This window comes from Falco naumanni, chromosome 3, assembly GCF_017639655.2.
Source record: "Falco naumanni isolate bFalNau1 chromosome 3, bFalNau1.pat, whole genome shotgun sequence".
NCBI lineage: Eukaryota > Metazoa > Chordata > Aves > Falconiformes > Falconidae > Falco > Falco naumanni.
The window spans coordinates 45,289,752-45,309,005 of NC_054056.1; the positions used below are offsets into that span (position 1 = coordinate 45,289,752).

The 19,254-nt window shown below is 38.9% G+C and overlaps 1 protein-coding gene across 1 annotated transcript in view; it reads right to left on the minus strand.

Annotated features, from left to right (window-relative positions):
• Positions 1-19,254, minus strand: part of EPB41L4B (erythrocyte membrane protein band 4.1 like 4B) — a 172,392-nt gene that overhangs the window by 31,254 nt on the left and 121,884 nt on the right. Inside the window, exons 19-21 of the mRNA XM_040586774.1 lie at positions 17,049-17,116; positions 4,612-4,716; positions 85-220 (exon numbers count right to left, since the gene is read on the minus strand). Of these exons, the coding sequence (XP_040442708.1) occupies positions 85-220; positions 4,612-4,716; positions 17,049-17,116 (309 nt within the window). The remainder of the gene's footprint in view (positions 1-84; positions 221-4,611; positions 4,717-17,048; positions 17,117-19,254) is intronic.

Genomic DNA, 19,254 nt, shown 5'->3' on the forward strand with positions numbered 1-19,254 from the left:
GAGGAGAACATGTTATCTGCAACTCCCTCTGTCCCCTCCTGAATACTCTCTCAACAGAAATAAGCTGATTTCTTTGTGCATTACCTTGCCACCAGGTGAAACCTGTGTTTGTCCTTCTGATGTCTGTGGCGTACAAGTTTTCTGTGACCCAGGAGATGCTGAAGACACAGGTGTCGATGCTGCTGCTGCTGCCAGTGCTGGAGGAAGGTCATCTTCATCACTGCAGTTGATAAAAGCAGACAGATCTTCTCACTAGAATATGTCACCGGACTTTGACAGTACTTGTGCTGGAGGAGGCCCTGGTAACCTGTCAGCTGTAGTACTTTGCAATGAGTTCTATTTATTCTTCCATCTGTAATGAAACTAACTTTTCAAGTAAATTAGATTTTTAAGCTTTAAATATTCCATAGAAGTGGATTGGCTAGGTAACTCCCATCTGCAAATGGAAATCTTACGGGTATGATGTGCAAGCAGTGTTTCTATGAAGTATGTATATATACATAAATGAACTTATTTGATATTACTGTACTTCATTCTTTTCTGCAGAGGCTGGCAGTATTGATAAGAACAGATCTGGTTCAATGCATCCATGGGACTGACTGCTTCATTGGCTTTAGACCAATGGAAGATTTGATGCCTATTACGCAGCTAGTCTATGCTATTGTTTTCAAACTGTTTTTAAAGGACTTTGATTGACTCCCCAAATGCGCTCTTTAGAAACATTCTTGTGAGGCTATCTTTTTCATGTCCCATTTATTCCATTTACAAAGAAAATATTTTATTTAAAACCAGATTGCATGCTTCCCTTGGGCTCTAGGCCATCAAGCTGAGCTCTTTTGTCTCACCTACTGTCACCACTAAATGAAGGCCAATAGAGAATATTATATCTTCATTTACTTTTGTAGAGTCTCATTGACTACAAATGATTGGGATCAATCAGCCCTGAGTCAAGAATATTTCCAATTGCTAATTGCAATTGCATAGAGGTAAAAAGAGTCACAATTTGGCCTACAGAATCTTTATTACCAGGACTGATGTGTTAAAAGGAAAGGCTACAGCTTGACAGTTTAAAGAGAGGGAAAAAATGGTGAGAAAAAATACTTCTCATAAAATGGCATCAATTTTAACTACCAGTTAGGTAGTCACAGTGCACAGAAGCCTGCCATGCCAGTATAACAGACATTTCCAGAACTGAACAGTACTTGGTTTAGTGCTACTTGAAGACAGCATGCCTGGGCCACACGGTACGGCAACTACGTGACATACAGGGTACACAGCCTTAGGGTAGGTTGTCTGGGTGATAGCGATGGGTTTTTTTATTATGATATAAAGCTATGGTGATTAATGTTATCTTTTCCAACTTCGTTTTTTACTTCTTCTGAATAAGGATAGAATTCAGCACCAGAGCATGTACAACACACTGTTTTTATGCTGGAAAGAAAATGCAAAATCTTTTGGACCTGTTCATTAGATGTTTTATTAATGCAACAAGCCAGAGTTGGGCTGTTGACCTAGTTAATCTCTCAGAAACATTGTAGCTGACATTTTATCAGTCCTTGTTCCCCTCTCTCAGCTGGAACACACCGGTATCCTTGCTGGGTAAAGCTGCTCTGTTGCATACAATGAAGTGGAAAACTGTTGAGAATTTGCCAGTTCAGAAAGGCTTCTTAGTGTCTGTGATCCAAAGCTAAGGGTTGGGGTCCAGTCTTCTCAGTCATGAAGCTATTAGCATGCTAGCTATAAGACTGAGAATTGGCCTTTCTCACTATATTTCTTTCACAATACTCCATCACTGTTTCTTTGCATTTCCTGTATTTGCATTCCAGACACAAGATAATTTCAATTGCATAGAATTTGGGTCTGCAAAAAAAAAAATATTTAAAAAATATCACAGCCTGTATTTTTGACTAATGACTCTTCAGCCCTACACACGAGCATAGCATAGGTGACAAGTTTGGTTAGATGTGTTTATGTGCTGTTCCTCATGACTAACACCGGACAACTGAAAATCCACATGGGGGCAAGGCATGCTCAGAACTGGTTCCTCAAAAATCACACTCAAAAATTGAGAATTCACTCCTGAATACATAATTTTTAAAAAATATACTGTTTAAATGTTGCTTCTCTCTGTGTGTGTATCAACACCACTGCCTTTTCCACCACATGACCCTGCCTCTAGTCTCCTTTCCATTCTACTTGCCTCCCACCGCACTGTTCATCACTTCAGCTCTTGCCTTCTCACATTCTCCTCTGCCCACACACTACTGAATTATATGTGGTATTGTTACTCGCAGTGGCCCCTGGCATTGTTTCCCTTCTCTCGAGGACAACCTCTCACCCATTTTCATTTACCCTCTCCTCCTTCCCTCAGTGCATGGGGCCACTTGTTCTGCAGGTGCTCAGCAGCTCTGGGGGACCAGCCGACTGTTCACGTACAGAAAAGGGAAGTGTTGGTCTCTGGTCCAAGGATTTTCTCTTTGCCCTTTAAGAACAGGTTAACTAAACACTTTCTCAGACAAGAACGATCTAGTAATAGCTGATTATGCTATCGCTTCAGGGATGACCCCCTGAGGTACCTATTTTCATTATTTGATGTCCTATTACCTATACCTCTCCTTTGGTTGTTACCTTCTATTTAATGGTAAACACACCCTCTCCAGCAGTAACCTACCCAAGAGCAATTTTTTTCATCCAGATTCTTACAAACTGATTTCTCAGTAGCTACATTTGCCATGTAGCAGTATTTGAGGACCAGGTTTAACAACCTGTTTACGTTAAAACTTAAATCAAAAACTTTTCCAAGTGTGTGTACAAAACCTGTGATTATACCTGCAGTAGAACATTAATTCTTGCCTGTCTTTACACATCAGTGTCTTCAAAGAATAGGATCAACCGCTGCATCCCCTTCATTACCTGCTATATGAAGAGCATCAAATAATTGGTTCTTCTCAATGTCACAGCCTTTTCCTTTGCTGACTGCTATCTACAGGTCCCTGCATTATACAAAATTCTGAAAAATCAGATGCATCTTGAAATATGTAGGAGATTTCCTTCCCCTGGCTTGTAGAAAAAGACGTAGAAGTGGTGTTTTGTTCAAGAAAAGCGTACTGCTGTCTGAACTATGCTAGGCAGAGTGAGTGAGCAGGTTCATTCAGGCCTTAGGAAACTTCTCCTATCAAATGCTGCCAAGTTCCCTGTCACACATTACCTTCAGGATTAGCAAACAGTAAGGGAAACTGAGTTCTCTTCCAAGCTTGAATTGACAATTCCCATCTCCTGTAGTAGGAAAAATGTCTTCACAGAAAGTAGTCAAGCCCTGGAACAGGCTGCCCAGGGAAGTGATTGAGTCCCCATCCTTGGAGGTATTTAATAGACATTTAGATGTGGCACTTAGGGACATGGTTTAGTGGTGGACTTGGAAGTGCTAGGTTAATAGTTGGACTCAATGATCTTAAAGTTTTTTTCCAATCTATTTCCAACCAATTTTACGATTCTATGTATCATAGTAAAAGGCAGAATGTTATGTGGTCTGCTGACCAAGCTGTGGCTGTGTGTTCCTGTATGTCAGCCTTGGTCTCTTGGACAAACACCAGTTTGGCTAATTACTCATTTTCCTCTTAGTTTCAATTTGATTCATTCTTCTGTTTCTTCTCCTGAATAATTTCTTGGGTTTCGTGATGCAGATTGTTACTTTTTTTCCATAACAAAAGCCAGTGTTCTTAATAGTGAGACAGAAAATAATTACATATTGAAATTCATTAGAATCTTTCTGGAGAGAAGAAAAACTTTTGCTAATGTTGCTATATATTTAGTGATGCTAGAATGTTAAATTGCTGGAGGGACTAACAGTTGCCATTCCATGTAGAAAGCATACATATTTTTTTCTTCATTATGGTATTGGCGTTCTTGTACTAATTAGTTTATGCTGACATTATCCCTTTTTTTCCCTAGTTTCTGGTGGCTTTGCCTGTCCTTTCATATGAATGACAAATCAACAAACTTATTTCCACATCTCTTCAGTACCTCACATCTCTAGAGACTCTCAAATCGGATGAAATATGTGTAAATGGGATGCCAAAGCCCTATAGGCACACATCACAGATCACTCTTACCAGATCTAAGGGACTTTGCTGAGCTGCTACAGCTACAGCCAGTAATTTCCGCATATGACAAAATGAGAGAGAGAGAGAGAGCGCACTTTCTGAGAAATAATGGCTGACAGCACAGCTTGACCACCCAACAACTCAGGACTATTTTCCTCATTTTGCAAATGGGGTTGTAATGAAGCAGACACAGCAGCTTACTCCAGCTCACACCAGGTCTTCGACTTTTCATGCGGAAAAGAGTTTTTTAATTCCTAACCTATAAACTCAGAAAAAGGCAGAAGGCCTGCAGTGCTGAGGGTTAGCAACTGCTTAGGGCCGGCAAATTCATTTTGTATTAAAAGCTTGAAGATTCTCAGAGATGAAAGGAACTGTATCAGTATAAGATCATTATCATGTAATTGCACTCATGCCTTTCAGAAGGCATAGCTAGAGCAATAATTAGCATCCCCATTCATTTTCAGCTGTAGTAGGCAAAAACACAAAGACAGTGCTACACGTTACTCACAAACTGTACTGCCTCGTTAACTTCCTCACACGAGAAACTTTAATCTCCTGCTTTTCTGTAGGGCCAGTTGATGGCGTAGTTTCAGGTCGCACTGGAGCAGGACTTCTAAAAATAACAAGAAAAATACATGTGGCACAGTCTTTATTTAAACTACTTCAGGCATATCAACAAAGTTCTAACCCATCAACACATATTTATCTTGCAAAGTGGCAAGTGCCCATTGAAGTTCATCCTTTTGTTCCATTTATAGTTCACAAGCCAGTGTGCATGAACAGAAAAGGATATGCGAACTCACCCTCCTGTGCATTGCATACCATTTATAAAAGCAGCAACTGATTACAAATGCAGAGCCTATGTAAGAGACCATGTGGAAATGTCACTGTTTCCAAAATACAACATTTTAATAACAGCCCAGCAATTCAGTCATGTCAGAAATACTTTTACAAAAAACGCATTTAACAAAAAAACTATTTTATGAATAGTGAAACCTGCTCTGTTTAAAATAGTTTTTAACCTGAAATTAAACATTATCCTTCTGCATTTGAAAGAGCAGCTCAAGGGAAATGAACTAATGGATTTGATCCAAGAAGAGGATTGCTAGAAAAAGATGGCTTGCTAGAAAAAAAGCAACACTCAGACAAGTTTCAGATGCTCATGAATGTTAAACACATTTGCAGATCTCCAGCAAAGTATAGAAACGGGAATGAGGAGACCCACACAAAAGGATCTCCTCTTTAACCATTTATCAGTAGAGTTAACTAACACTTGAGTACAAATAGCATAAACACTAGATACAAGATCTTCATGGCCTTGGGAGGAAACCATTTCAACTGTGAGCTTGAGTGGCACAAAGACACATGAATCATCTTACCTACTGCTTTTGTTTGAAGCAACACATTATGATTAAATGCACCTATGTGTATTACAAATGCTATAAACATACTAAATGTGCCAAACATTAAGAGATTAATTTGAAAGTATTGATTGAGAATTTGTGAAATGGTATTCTGCCATCGAATCTTAAGTCAGATACTAAGTACTTCCACAGCCCCACTGACTGCTAGTGGGACTGCTCATGCACTGAGGCACATCCACAACTGGCAGAAGTGGCACAATGTTGTCTCTAACACTACAAATTTGGGTTGATTTCTTTGAGTCTTAGCAACGTGTTAGTCTTCCAAAGCCGTAATAAGATAAGCATATTTAATTTTCACAATTGCAGCTCCCTCTGATGCCCTTGTAAGTTTTAAACTTCATTAACTCTCCCCAGTAACTTCTGAACCTGCTGTCCAGCTACAACAGAACCTACTGGGATGGCACAACCTTCAGATGATATCTTCAGTTTGGCGGTGCTTTTCAGTCTTTGGGGAGGTCACAGAGCATAAGATGGAGCAATGGGAATTAAGTATTAGAGTATAACCAGCATACGTAATTCATAACCCAAAAGTTTATACATAAAGTTCCACTTCTCATGGAACAATTTTTGTCATTTTTTCTTTCTGCTTTTTGATCCCATTAATTTCAAGAAGTCAGTACAGATAACAGGAAGATTCATATCTTGCCCCTTCCCAAATTCCAATAGGGCCAGTCATTTATATCTCAGATTCACAGTGAGATTAATGCAGAACAATCCATTCAGATTTTCAGATGTTTTGCTGAGCTTGTTAGGCTGGCAAATAAAGGGAGGATAAGAGAAGAAAAGTGTCCAAATCGTCTTGTTTTTATCTTGAAGTCAGTATGTCTGATCTGGAAATCTGTGAATCAACATCGTGATGGAAACTTCCAATGTAATTTTCATTGTAGATGACTGCTCTAGCTATTCTTTTCTTAGACAACTTTGCTCAAACAAAGGTAGCTTTTAACAACTGAAAAAAATTACTAGTTCTATTTACCTAAAGCGATTTTCAATTCAAGTTCTGACATAAGAAGTATAAATATGTTAAGATCCATTTAAAAACTAGATCTGATGGTCAGATCCTCAAGGGGTGTGAATGTGTGTAATGCCACTATTTTTACCTCATGTCTCCTGAAATACATTAGCTGAAATTCTTGCTCCAAAGGAGTAGTCCTCACAATTCTCCAATACCTTTATAAGAGGGTACTCACAAGCTTTAAATCTTTTCATCAAACCAGTGAAAGCAGGAACAAAAATAGCAGTATAAACTACACAGGAGCTGAAAAATGTTTCCTCAAAATGATAACAAGTGATGCACTAATACTATCAAGGGGTTCAGGAAACAGCAGTGTGCAACAGCAAAGCTGGTAACAAATATATTTCCAGTTCATGGCTACTTCAAATTTCTCAAGGCAACTTTATAATCTGTAATGAAAGTAAATCAGATATTTTCACACAAAGGAAGAATTGAAATGATAATTTCAGTTCCTTTAAAAAGTTTCATTTTTCAAAGCCTATATATCTCCTTTTGAATCTCATGTTTTGCAATTTAAAAAAAGCGCAGGAGATGGGACTTTCGAAGCATTTATTTCAATTGTCAAAATCAAACTTTTGTTTGAACAGATATTGTGCAATTTTGTAACTAAAGCAGTTTATAATTATTTCAAAGTGAGTTATGAAACTGATTTTATATGTGAAACATTTAAAAGTTCTAAGTCTGAATTAATCCTGAAAAATGTTCCACACAAAAAATTTCACTCAACTGTGATTAAAAGTGTTTAAGACCCAAATATGTCTTACTCTCTAATCCAACAAATCGATGGAAAAGTTATTATTTTCCTTTGAATGCTGCAAATTTTGAAGTGAACAATAGAAAAAAAAAGCCAAGATACAGTAACACTGGGCACACCTACTCGTGTTTCAGTGGTTGTAACTGCTCAGATAAACTTTACTTGTATTTTGTAACATGCCAGTAATATATCCCATTTACTTGTTTTATAAAAGCAACACTATTTTAAGAGCAAAAACTTCTTTCCCTTTATTATAAAATGTTGCCATCATTTTTGTTGGAGGCTGGATGCAGTGACTATCTTTGTCCTGATAGTTATCAGGCCTCTGGGAGAGACACAAGTGCTATTTAATGACACATTCGAGAAGCTGCAGGTTAGCTAGGGTGTAAATTGAAGCTACCTCTGAATGAAAAGGAGCAGTGGCAATGCCTCTACCTGAAGAGGCCACTAGCACGAGATGAAATGTTAGACTAGCCATACCAACTGCAGAGCTGGATTTTTGCCCTCATTAAAACCTTGCTAAGTTAGCTCTTTTCACACCAGCCTAAAAATTCCATGACACCTCCTGTTTCATCTACAAACACTCTTCCTCAGTCTGAAAGTGCTCAAGGCTGTTCCTACTCTCACATCAGCAACAAGATGCACGAAGTGCTCATCTTGATCCACTCAGAGCCTGATCTGTGTTTTAAAAATGGCAGACTTTTAATATCATACAAACTCTCAAAAAAGATCTCACTGATACTCCTGAAAAAGAAGCAACTATAAAGCAGAGTAACATCTATTGTTATGTTTTGAATTCTAAGCTAGAATGTATTATCTTATATAGAAATAAATGGCTCTTGAAGAGAAGCCTTGTAATTGTACCAGCTATTTAAATAGTCATTTTATGTAGATATCACCATTTGTAGTTTATAGTTATATAAACTACATAGCTATAGTCTTATATAAACTATATAGCTTGAACAAAACCTGAAGTGTTGAAGGATCAATGGGGCTCGAAAAAGAAAACGTGCAGTGTATTACAGTTCCTTTATAAGGATATTTTTCGATGTCATTAATTCATAAGAAACCTTTTCCCTGTAACAGTATCCAACCACTACAGCAGAAAAATGAAGGTACTGAACCAAGACAGAGTTACTTAATGACCTGGCACCTTACATAAAAATCTGTCACTTCCTGGTGAGAATGACAATAACAACCACGAATGTCAGCATGCAGTGGCAGGTCATCAGAAACTGCCTGTGCACTAAGAGCCCCAGCACACTTCTGAGCAGCAGCCAGCATGCTCCACTGAACCGGCTTCGGCCCATTTCACAAGCCCGCACAGGAACATAAGTCATAGAGAGAGATCCCCCCAGACCCGAGGAATTTGTTTTGTTCTCAGAGCAGCCAACAGGGCTATTGAAACCAAAACTGCTCACAAAAAACACGCATTGTGGAACATTTCAAGTGACCACAGATGTCCGCTGTTTTACCTTGAATATTCCTTGGGGACATGATGTACATGCTTGTGCCGAGGGACTCAGGGTGTCTCACCCCACCCTGGCCCAGCTGTAATGGGCAGACTGGTTCAGAGGGCTGGGGCTATGCTGCTGCCTGCACCACCCCTTGGTGCACCCTGGCTTCTACAGACTGACATGCCCTCCTCGTCCACTAAGCCAGCTCTGGGCAGACCTCCATACTTGTTTGAAATGTGGCAAATGGGCTGTGTGGGAGCAAGTGATTGGGCACCTAATAAGCTGAAAGGGATGAAATAACTTCTCTTTCCCTGGAGGATCCAGTATAGAATTTTAAAGCCACCAAAGTCTGCTGGGGGAACCTGCTTTCTGCATTTGTTTTTAACAGGTTTTGTCCTCTTCCCTTCTGTTTGTGCCGATTTTGCTGTCTGGAGCAATCTCTCTTCCTCCACCCTCCCAGACTAAGGCCAAGAGGCAGAAGCTAAAAGCCCCGTGATTTGCAAGGGTACAGCCATCTGCATGAAGGTTGACCTGCCTTCAGGTGCCGAGTCATAGGGGAAAAAAACAACAAACAAACAACCAAAAAAACACCATCTGATTTTTGGTTTCAGAACTCGCTTTGAGTGAAAATATGGTAGTGAAATCTTGGGAAGGAAAAGCAAGGAAGAAAGGAGAGGAAAAATATTTGATAGATGCATTCTTGTGTGTATCAAAGATACAGCCTAATAAGCTAAGCAAACACACACAAACATGTAAATCTTTTCTTAGTCAGTTCTCTAAGTGTTTCACACTTAATTCTTTTCCAAAGTAATGGCCATCTGAAGTTAGGAAACAATAATACGTGCTTTTTCGCTTCAATAAAGTAGTGTTTCTCAGAAGTCAGGTTAGCTCTCCAAAAAGTTATTTGGACATTTGAAAGCTATCGCCAGCATCAAACTTTCTGAATAAAGGTTTTTTCTTCTTTTTACCTCTCACCCTCCCATATAGATTGCAGATGTACAACAAACCTCCTTGCTACAGAGCAGCAGCCTAATCAAAAAACAGCTTGCGGGCTTTCCTTACCCTCCTCACTTGAGTTCTTTTTGTTTTCAAGGGAAAAATTCTCTCCCTTCCCTTGTCCTTATAATGAAAATGTATCTGCAGTCTAGATGAAAATGTGATGCTCCCATGGTCTGACAGATAGATAATGATGATACAGAAACTGTTCTCCTCCAGCTCAGAGTAACCTTGCAGGTCAACATCCAGTACCTAAGGTTAAACTGAGCTACAAATCCACTCTCTCTCCATACAGCAACCAGGACAGTCACTATAAATGCTGTGGTTTCCAAAGAGCCTAGGCACAGTTTAAGGGACACAGCCAAAGACATGCACCTTGAGTGGGTTATTTCATCAATTTAACTTAATCTGAAAGGTCTGGATATTGCTCCTTTCTTTGCAGTTCAGAGATTAAGAATACAATTACAAATAATTCATCAGCATCTGACTTCAGGCAACAGGTCAAAGAGGTCTTTAATACTTTGGAATGAAGTCAAAGAACATATCGAGGTGCCCTATCTGCAATCTGTAATGAAGACTAGCATGCAAAGGGTACAGAAGATTTCAGCTAGAAATTATGATTTTGACGCAGAAATTACTGCATGGGTTTCCTACAAAAAGCCAGAGTAGCAGATCCATTAACCTGTTCACTGGATTGAGGCCAGGCTGCTGTGTATTTAGCTATTCATTTTGTATTGGGAAATGCTGGCTATTATTTTCCAGTTGTAGAATGAATGTTTTTTATTTTTTAGGATGCAGATTGAATGAAAAAGGAAATTCTTATAAAAGCAATTACTATTTGTTAGGAAGAAGTCAACATAGATAATGTTTTTAGTTTTCCTAGAATATTTCACAATACATTAGAAGGAGATACTTAAATGTTATGTTTCAGACTCTGCCTCATAGAGTTAAGTCCATTCAGATTCTAGGAAAACAACCTGCTTGGATTCACTGAAGCTTATGTCAGATCAAACCAAGCACATAGTTTCTGATCAGCTTTAATTCTCACCTGCCAAAAAGTTTTTGTACATATCTGTTTTTCTAGGGAACTGAAGTCTTTGACTTGGAGAAATGAGCTGTCCATAATCATCAGGTGACATGCCTATTAGCCTCCAGATGTCAACGTGGACATCTACCACAGCTCTTGCTGGATGCCTGGTCCAAAACTTCAGTTCTGTGATGCTTAGAAACTACCTACCTACCTAGAAACTCCATGGTATCAGTTTGCAGTCTTTTTAAGAACTGCTGTTAGATAGTGTCCAAGACAGCTTTGTGAGCCACAGCCTTCTCTATCAATTGAAATTTCTAAATAAAAATCAGTTATTGTACCTTGAAGTCTTGAGCAGCTGGTAAGCAGCTGTACAATAAATTCCACTTCTCTAAGAATACTACTCCCACCGCAGAACCCTAGCTTTCCTTACAAAAAAGAAAATAATAAAAAAGTCAGTGTTCAGAGTACATATTGTTGGATAAGCTAGAACAAACTCCCTGAGCACATACCTATATGCTGTTGGAAAGCTACCCTGACATTCACTGGAAGTGTATATATAAAGACAGATACTGAGGTGTTAGTTTCAGATCCAAAACATGTACAAATTAGGCAAACATCAGTTTGCTTCTTGCTTATATGGTCATGTCCTGAGAGCACCTGCAGAAAGCCAAAGTTCTCTGAAAATCTGGTTCAGATTCACACTGCACCAGGTATGTCAGCAGGATGTTAGCTCAGATACCAAAAGATGATAACTCAAATATAGTCTGTGTACGTGAGAAAGGAAAGACAAAAACACAGGAATGCAGACATTACTTTGAGTGATGCTCCTCCCTTGATGATACAGGAAAGTTATATGGAAGAACTATCATCACTTTGGTCAGAAAAAGTGTAGGACATATTCATGTAAATTGAAAGGCAGCCAAATTCAAAGTCTACTGAAGATGCACAAGCCACAGCAGGGAATCATATTCTGAAATCTGCATGAGTAAGGCTTACTCTGCATTGGCCATTCAGAAGGGTGCCTGCAATTACTTCTCCTGATGCATCTGTACCCTGTATAACTTGATATAATTTAATATTTCCCACCCTTATTTTCTGGTGTGCAGCATCATCAGGCTCTGTGAGATAACATTTAATTTTACGTTACATGTTGAGCAGCTCCTAATGTAATTAGTCTTAATGTAATAACGTAATTTGGTTTTGGATGGGAAGATTTACAAAGAAAATTAGAATAAATGAATGTACAAAGCACCAGCTGGTGCTTATACCTACTCCAACATAAGAAGAATATTGCTATTTGCAATCCTATGAAAGATGAGATAATTTGGATAACAAGGATCAACAAAGGGTGATGCAGCAGTTGGTCTAAAAGGAAAGAAATCCACAGACAAATCCTGAACCATGTGGGAAGCAAAGCATGCCAAAGCTGTTTGCAATCCAAAAGCATGTTATAAGGGAAAATAAATATTGCAGTCCATGAATGTACCACATGGCGCACAACAGTAAGTGGCAACAGTGACAAGAACAGTAATAGCTGACCAGTCAACTTGAGGACTTCTGTTGAAGAGGGCTTTTGACAACACCACTTGGGCACCTGCCTCAGAAATGCAGGAACTTGCATTTACACATTTGATCAGTATTTTGATAAGAAACTGGGTGACTACAATTTTCATTCTTATATTTCCTACAATATTTTATACTTCCTTCATAATACTAATGTTCTGGCAGACAGCCTAAACCCTCATCTCTCAAGGCTAAAAGAATCAAACAAGAAAATCCCAGTTGGAGGCAGGTGATGAAAGCCTTACCAAAACTATACATAAGAACATGCAGTAACTTCAAACTTGAATTAAATTAGATATCTAATCAGTAAATTCTCCTGAGCACTTCTTTAACATTTCCATCTGAACGCCGAGTCAGATACCTGGGTGTGAGGAAGTTTCTAACAGACAGGGAAATGCCTCTGTTACTTCCTCATAATCCCTTCTGGCCCATTCAATGTCAGACAGTGACAGACTTCTCTTACAACACTAAAGAAGAAAATGTTCTGTTAGAAAGGCTTTTCTGGCTATAGTGGAAGATTAATTCCTCCTGCTGGTCAGAAAAAGGACTGGCATGATAACTGCCTCCCTTGCAGACCTGGGCCCTACACCCCAAAAGGAATACTGTTCAAAACCATTGCAAAATGACTGACATTGCAAATTCCAAACTTGACCAATGTTCACACAAACACATTTTTACTACATGCCTTAACAAAGCATGCCTCACTACGCAAGGTGGTAACTATAGAGTAACTGTATCTCTTCTTGATTAGACACAGGCAATATAAAAAGCAAGACAAAACAAGTACATAAAGAACATGTTTTTTTCTGGCATTTCTTCTGTAAATAAACATTATATTCTGCCTTGTTCAAAATGCTTATGCCCCAGCTCTATAGCGGGGTTGTACTTCTCTGTATGTATTACTTAGGTGTTGATGAAAATGTGTGTGCTTTGAAGTTCTGTTACAACAGAGCTGTAATAAAGATACGTCTAACTCTTCTTGGTAGGACTCCTGTGTCTTATCAAGATAACTCGTGGCTCTCCTACTTAACCTGCTTTTGAAATTCCCCTCCCACTAGTTGCTCTCATTTGACTTCAGCTGACAGCTCTGTCATGTGCAGCCCAGTGGGTCCAGCTGAGGTAACCATACGACTTCCCCACTGCCACTGTTCAGATCTGCTGCTTGCTAGGGGTTATCGGCGAAGCAGCAGGGTCAATAAGGGGAATGCATGACTGCGTCCCAACTCACGGTGCGCTCTATCAATCTTAACTGAGGATTAAAGAAAGTGTAAGCTAGGACACTGCAGCACATATTGGGTTACTGAGTCACCAGCATTTTTCTCACCGAATGTGGGAACCAGCACTTGAAACAGTCTGGGAGAAAAAAAAAATCCTATCCAGAGGAGGGAAAGCTATAGACACGCAGCATTGCTCTCCAAAAGCAAAAATTCTGTGGTCCCACATCCTCTCCTGCAGCTTAATCTGATGTGTACAAGTTAGCTATTAACAGGAAGATCAGGATACAACCTTGCACTTCCAGCCTGCACACCGAATGACAGAGCAATTTTCAAAGCTTTCCCCTCCTGAAAGCTGACAAAATATTACGATTTCAGCTTCAGCTGTGTTTTTTCCCCTCATAATTAAAATGAGTTAGATACAAAAGTATCTATGGTTTGCCAACAGACGCAGAAAACAAGCAAATAAACTGGCTGATAAATGACAGCTTTGCATAAGCACAACATTATTCTGAGGCCATGCCCAACAAAATTATTGAAGACCTTCTTGTAATCAAAGTAGCTATACCACACATACATATGAGTAATTACTAGTTGAACCAGAACTAATTCTACAAAGAGCTATAGCAATTGTTAGCCAAATTGAGTCTGCTGTGGCAGATGCTAAAATAATTGCTCTGGGGGATTACAGGTCATATCCAAGCAGTTAATTCACTAGAAGTGTAATATTCACCGTGGCAATGGACAAGCAGACAAAATGGTAGCAAAGAGAGCATAGCTCTTTAATCAAACAAGCACTACTGCCCTCCTTCCTCATCCTCCATTTCCCTATTTGTACGAACAGTTCATGCTTCAGTTAATTATCAAAACTGCCTATGTTTGCTTACTAGCTAGCCTGAACAAATTTCCCAGTGTCTTGAGTTTGGAAGAAAGAGAGCATTTTGCTAGCACATTGTACAGTCATCAGTAATCAAATACATGCAGTGACTCTCCCTGCTAAAAATCCCTTGCATGAAAAGAATGGAGTATTTTTGAAAAGCTGTGACAGATACTAGTTTCAGCTGGCAAGATATTTCAGCAAACAAACATTCCTCAAACGTCCACACAGGTATTGCTGCAGGAATGTCTGCATAGGTACTTGCAGGAATAAAAATCATATTCCAAGGGGAGAGCTTTTTTATAAAGGATACTTGTGTATTTCTCAACTAAAGAAGATAAAACCTCCTAAGTGACTTGTTTGAGCACTACAAACAAACCCTTGGCTCTACTCAGATGCAATTCTTAGCAGAGCAAAGGCTATTGATGTCCATCCAAGTCCACAAAACAGAGGTTATAGAGGATGTTATTGGCAAATAGGTCACATGCTGGCTGTCTGCAAGGATGCGTATGTCCCTGAAGAGAGGGAAGCCACTTGAAGGAGAAGGAGAATTGGTTAGACACTGAATTTATTTTGCATTATTCTCTGAGTTTTGAATGCAGACTGTTAAAATTGGTCTATCCCTGAACATTGATTACTTGTATATTTGCACCTCCAGGACACAGACAGAAAGCAATAAAACAATACAATTTCATTTGGCTCAACTGACTGTAGGGGAAACAATGCTTGACATAAACCAGATAAAAATAAATATTAGACAAATATACACCAGACTGCTGCATACTGAGAACTCCAAAGTGGCTTTTATGAGTTTATATGCTTGGATGTGTGCAAAATAAAACATTAAAATTAGCTTTGCAGCCAGGTTGGCATCCTTTCTCATGTTGAATAGTACTTCACACAACTCATTTACAGCTCAGCATGATGAAGCAGGAGAGAATCTATTAAAAAATGTGAAATAGAAAGGGTAGATGTTATGCAGAAATTCAGCAAAGGTAAGGAAAACAAGTCTGTAGCCAAGTACCAAATCACACAGAGCTTTACAAACCAGGTCCTCCTGAACTGCTTCTGGAAGTGACAGCAGCCCAACAAAAGGTGTTGTGGCAAAGACAGTACATGACACCCAGTTCTATTAAACAAAGAAATAGGCCACTGTGTAACATACATAATTAGTCAGTGGTTTAAGAAAGTTTTGCAGAGGTCTAAAAAGGGCAACGGCACAGGAGGAAAGTGGGTGATTCTAAATATCAAGTAGACTTTGCAGTCACTTGGACAAACAAATGGGAAAAATCACAACCTGCCAGGCTAGAAGTTACAGCTCTCCAGGGTGTCCTGAGATGAGAGACATGGGGAACCGGGAATAACAGCTGCACTGCAGGCAAGTCAGGGACTGCCACGGAAAGCAAAAGCATCACCTGTCATGTCTCCTCCTGCCTCAGCACCACCAAGCATCCTCACCATTCTTCTCTAGGTAGCTGCTTTCACTAAGCAAACGTAGCAGCTCTGCTAGTCCAATCTGACCAGAAAGGCATTTTTTGAATGAAATGTTTTTTGAAGACTGTTGCTGATTTATTACCTTATGGGAAAGACACATTTGAAAAAAAGGATTGACAAATTTTCACAACCATAACTCTTTCTTTTTGTAGTTCAAAATGATTTGTCAAACATAATTCATTACCCCTCTCATCCAGACTTTTCTATAAAATGCTTAAATGTTTGCTTTCAGTTGCAAGAGTCACCACTAGAAAGTTATAAAATAAAATCATGAGATGACTAGTGCTCTAGCATGTATGTATATTACATATGCATAAACATATATATAGCATATACACTAGCACAATTAGCTGATTAGCAGCCAGTGTGATTGCCATGCATTAAATCCATGTTTTTTTTCATCAAACTCTCCTCTCAGATTTGGATACTAAAGATGTCCAAAGTGATGGCACTACCTACATATAGAGGCAAGCAATTTCCAAATACCCATGCTGTAACCTCCTCTCTAACCACCTGCTGAAAAACAGCATACTCTGCCATCCAAATAATGTTTACAATTAATGTGCCTCTTCAAAATGGCCACCCCCAAAAAGGAAGATTATTATCTACCGTCAACAAAATAGAAGTACAATCCAAAGTAGTCACTACTGCCTGCAAATGAGATGTTTTTCTGAAGGCTGTATACTAAAGGCATTTTCTTCCGAAAAAAACCCAAAACCTTTCCACACATCAGAAAAACACCAACACAAGGATATTCCAGCTTGGACAGCTAGCATGTTTCTGATACAAAAGTTAGGAACACTGACTTATTTTTATATTAGCTTTTCTAAGTTTGCCACCAGACCTTATTTTTTACCTTGAGCTTTTGTCAACTTAAGTACATATACTTGGTCTGATTTTTAAAGTTGAGTTTTTATTAATTCTTCAACTATATCAGACATATGTGTATAAAATAAGCACCCTGCTAACAGATACCTTCTCCTCAGGTGTGAACTTTACCTAGCAACTTGGGGATGATGAGCAAATTGACATGTAACACCTGTCTGAGATAATTTTTGGAAAATGCCTCACTATATCATGCATTTATTTGATGTTTTCCCTACGGACAAGAAGCAACAGACCTTACATTAGGGTCCTGCAGGCTGGAGGTCTTACTGGGATTTACAAAAGAGGTCTCTTCTTTCACAGCCTGTTAAAAGAAGGAGCCAAAGTTTAGTACAACATCCATACACTTAGGATATTACAACTGTGTAATGAAGAAATATTCCTGTAAGCACCCCAGAAAACTGTGATACCCAAAATGCCTACTCTGCCCAGATTAAAAAGCACAGTAATTTTTTTTATCATCTCCTACATCTGAGATTCACTGTGATGAGCTACAATATACAATATGCAGAGCAATAGTGTTAGGAAGAGACTTGATAAGGATGAAGGAGGAGAAAGAAAGTAACACTGGTATTTAAGGTTCCTCCAGAAACCATTTGCACAGAAATAATAAAAATCAACCCAAGCAAACATACTGTAGTTGAGTTGCTCTTTTAATTGGAGTAGAATAAATATTTATGTAGTCTAATCAAAATAATGATGCCAACTTTGCATTCGGTCTTTGAAAAATTAGTTGAAAAAACAGATCCCCTACATATAATCACACTACATGCAATTCACAGAAAATCTCACCCACTGCTGCTCTCTACTAAATTACAGAGTCCTGCCTCTCACATACCATTTGTCTATAGAATTGAAAATACTACTATTGCAAAATGACTTACATGAAAATTGCTTGATTACCCAGGAAATGCCCAATTCAGGCAGGTGTTGGTAGATTATACTCTTCAACTGAGATGCAGGGTTCCACAATTCATGTGTAAATGCCAGTGTCAGTGCAACACTGCACCCATCTAGAGAAAATACTGGTTGAAGACACAAAAGTATCTCCAAATCAGTAATGGACCTGGCAGGTTGTGACATTTCCATTCTGCTAAATGGACAGAAGGACCCGATGTAGTCCTATGACAGAGTGATTTTTCAGTGTTCAATATCTGTACCATAGTAATTTGAGGTCAACAGTCCAGATCAAATTGAATTAAATGTGTCAGTCTCATCCTCTTCGAAAAGGATGAGACAGGTTTCTTCAAATCCATCAAATCCAAATCAAAGGATTTTACAGGCATGTAAAAATACTGTAAATCTGACATGAAACTTTCCATTCGACACAAATTGATATATTCCATTTGAGGGCACTTACAACAAAAAGAAACAAAATTAAAGCTGAGTTTCTTCTAAGCCCTTAGCAATGAACTACAAAGTATCACTAGGGATGCTCAGTGAGTGTGGAAATTGCCAAGTTGTGATAGTTTTAGGTTTGTTTTTCTCTTGTGCCAGAGAGGTAGAACTCATTACCAGAGAGAACTCATTACCACTTCCCAGGTCATTATTTACCAGAGCATCAGCCATGGTGGGAACAGAGTTTTGTAGCTTGTGTACACTATTAACTTTATGGGAAATTAAACTGGGAGCCTGGCAGAAAGTGAACTTTGCTCTGGGCCTACTCCAGCCCAGACAAGCACCTGAGGTGATGGGTTAGGGAACGTGTTGAGATAAGTCCCTCTGTAACCCTTCCTGTTAGAGCTGTCACACCTTCTATATTGATAGCAAACCCACCATCAGTAGAGAGGGGACCCTCTGAACCTCCTCAGCATCTTTGTCCCTCTCCTAGGGGGCTAGTTTGCACAGAGGGAGCTAGTTTATTCACAGAACAGGATCAGCAGTAGGTACTGGAGAAGCTCCACCCCAACATAGTGCTCTTACATATTTGGGTTTAATCTCCCTCAATCAGAGGTTTCTGCAGTCCTGGGAAAATGCTCTAAACTTGAAGGAATCAGATAAAAGTGGGATATAATCACACCACCATCACCATTGTAAACTCAGTCACCAAATGTTTTGCATCTAAGGTTTTCAGTGAATCAGTGTCACACTGTGCATAATTTCAGGACCAGTAGTGTAATTCTTAAATTTTAATAAATTCATAACTTTAAGAAATATAGTTCAGCTATAGAGAACTTTTTTTTATAGTCTTCTAGTAGCTCTGTCTAGCATAAAGTTTATTCAAAATCTAGTGCTTTCTTGAAAGGCAAGAAAATATTTTTTTAAGGAATCGAGATAAAGCTTTGAAAATAATTCTTTGTTGGCATAGACGAGCACTGAAGTAAAATTTATTTGTTCTACAGAAATTATAATGCTTTTTATAAAGCTATTGGGTTTCTTCTGAAAGCTGTGAACATGAATCCAACTGTCAGGAACTTAATATGCAGTCTCTTCTTCCATGCT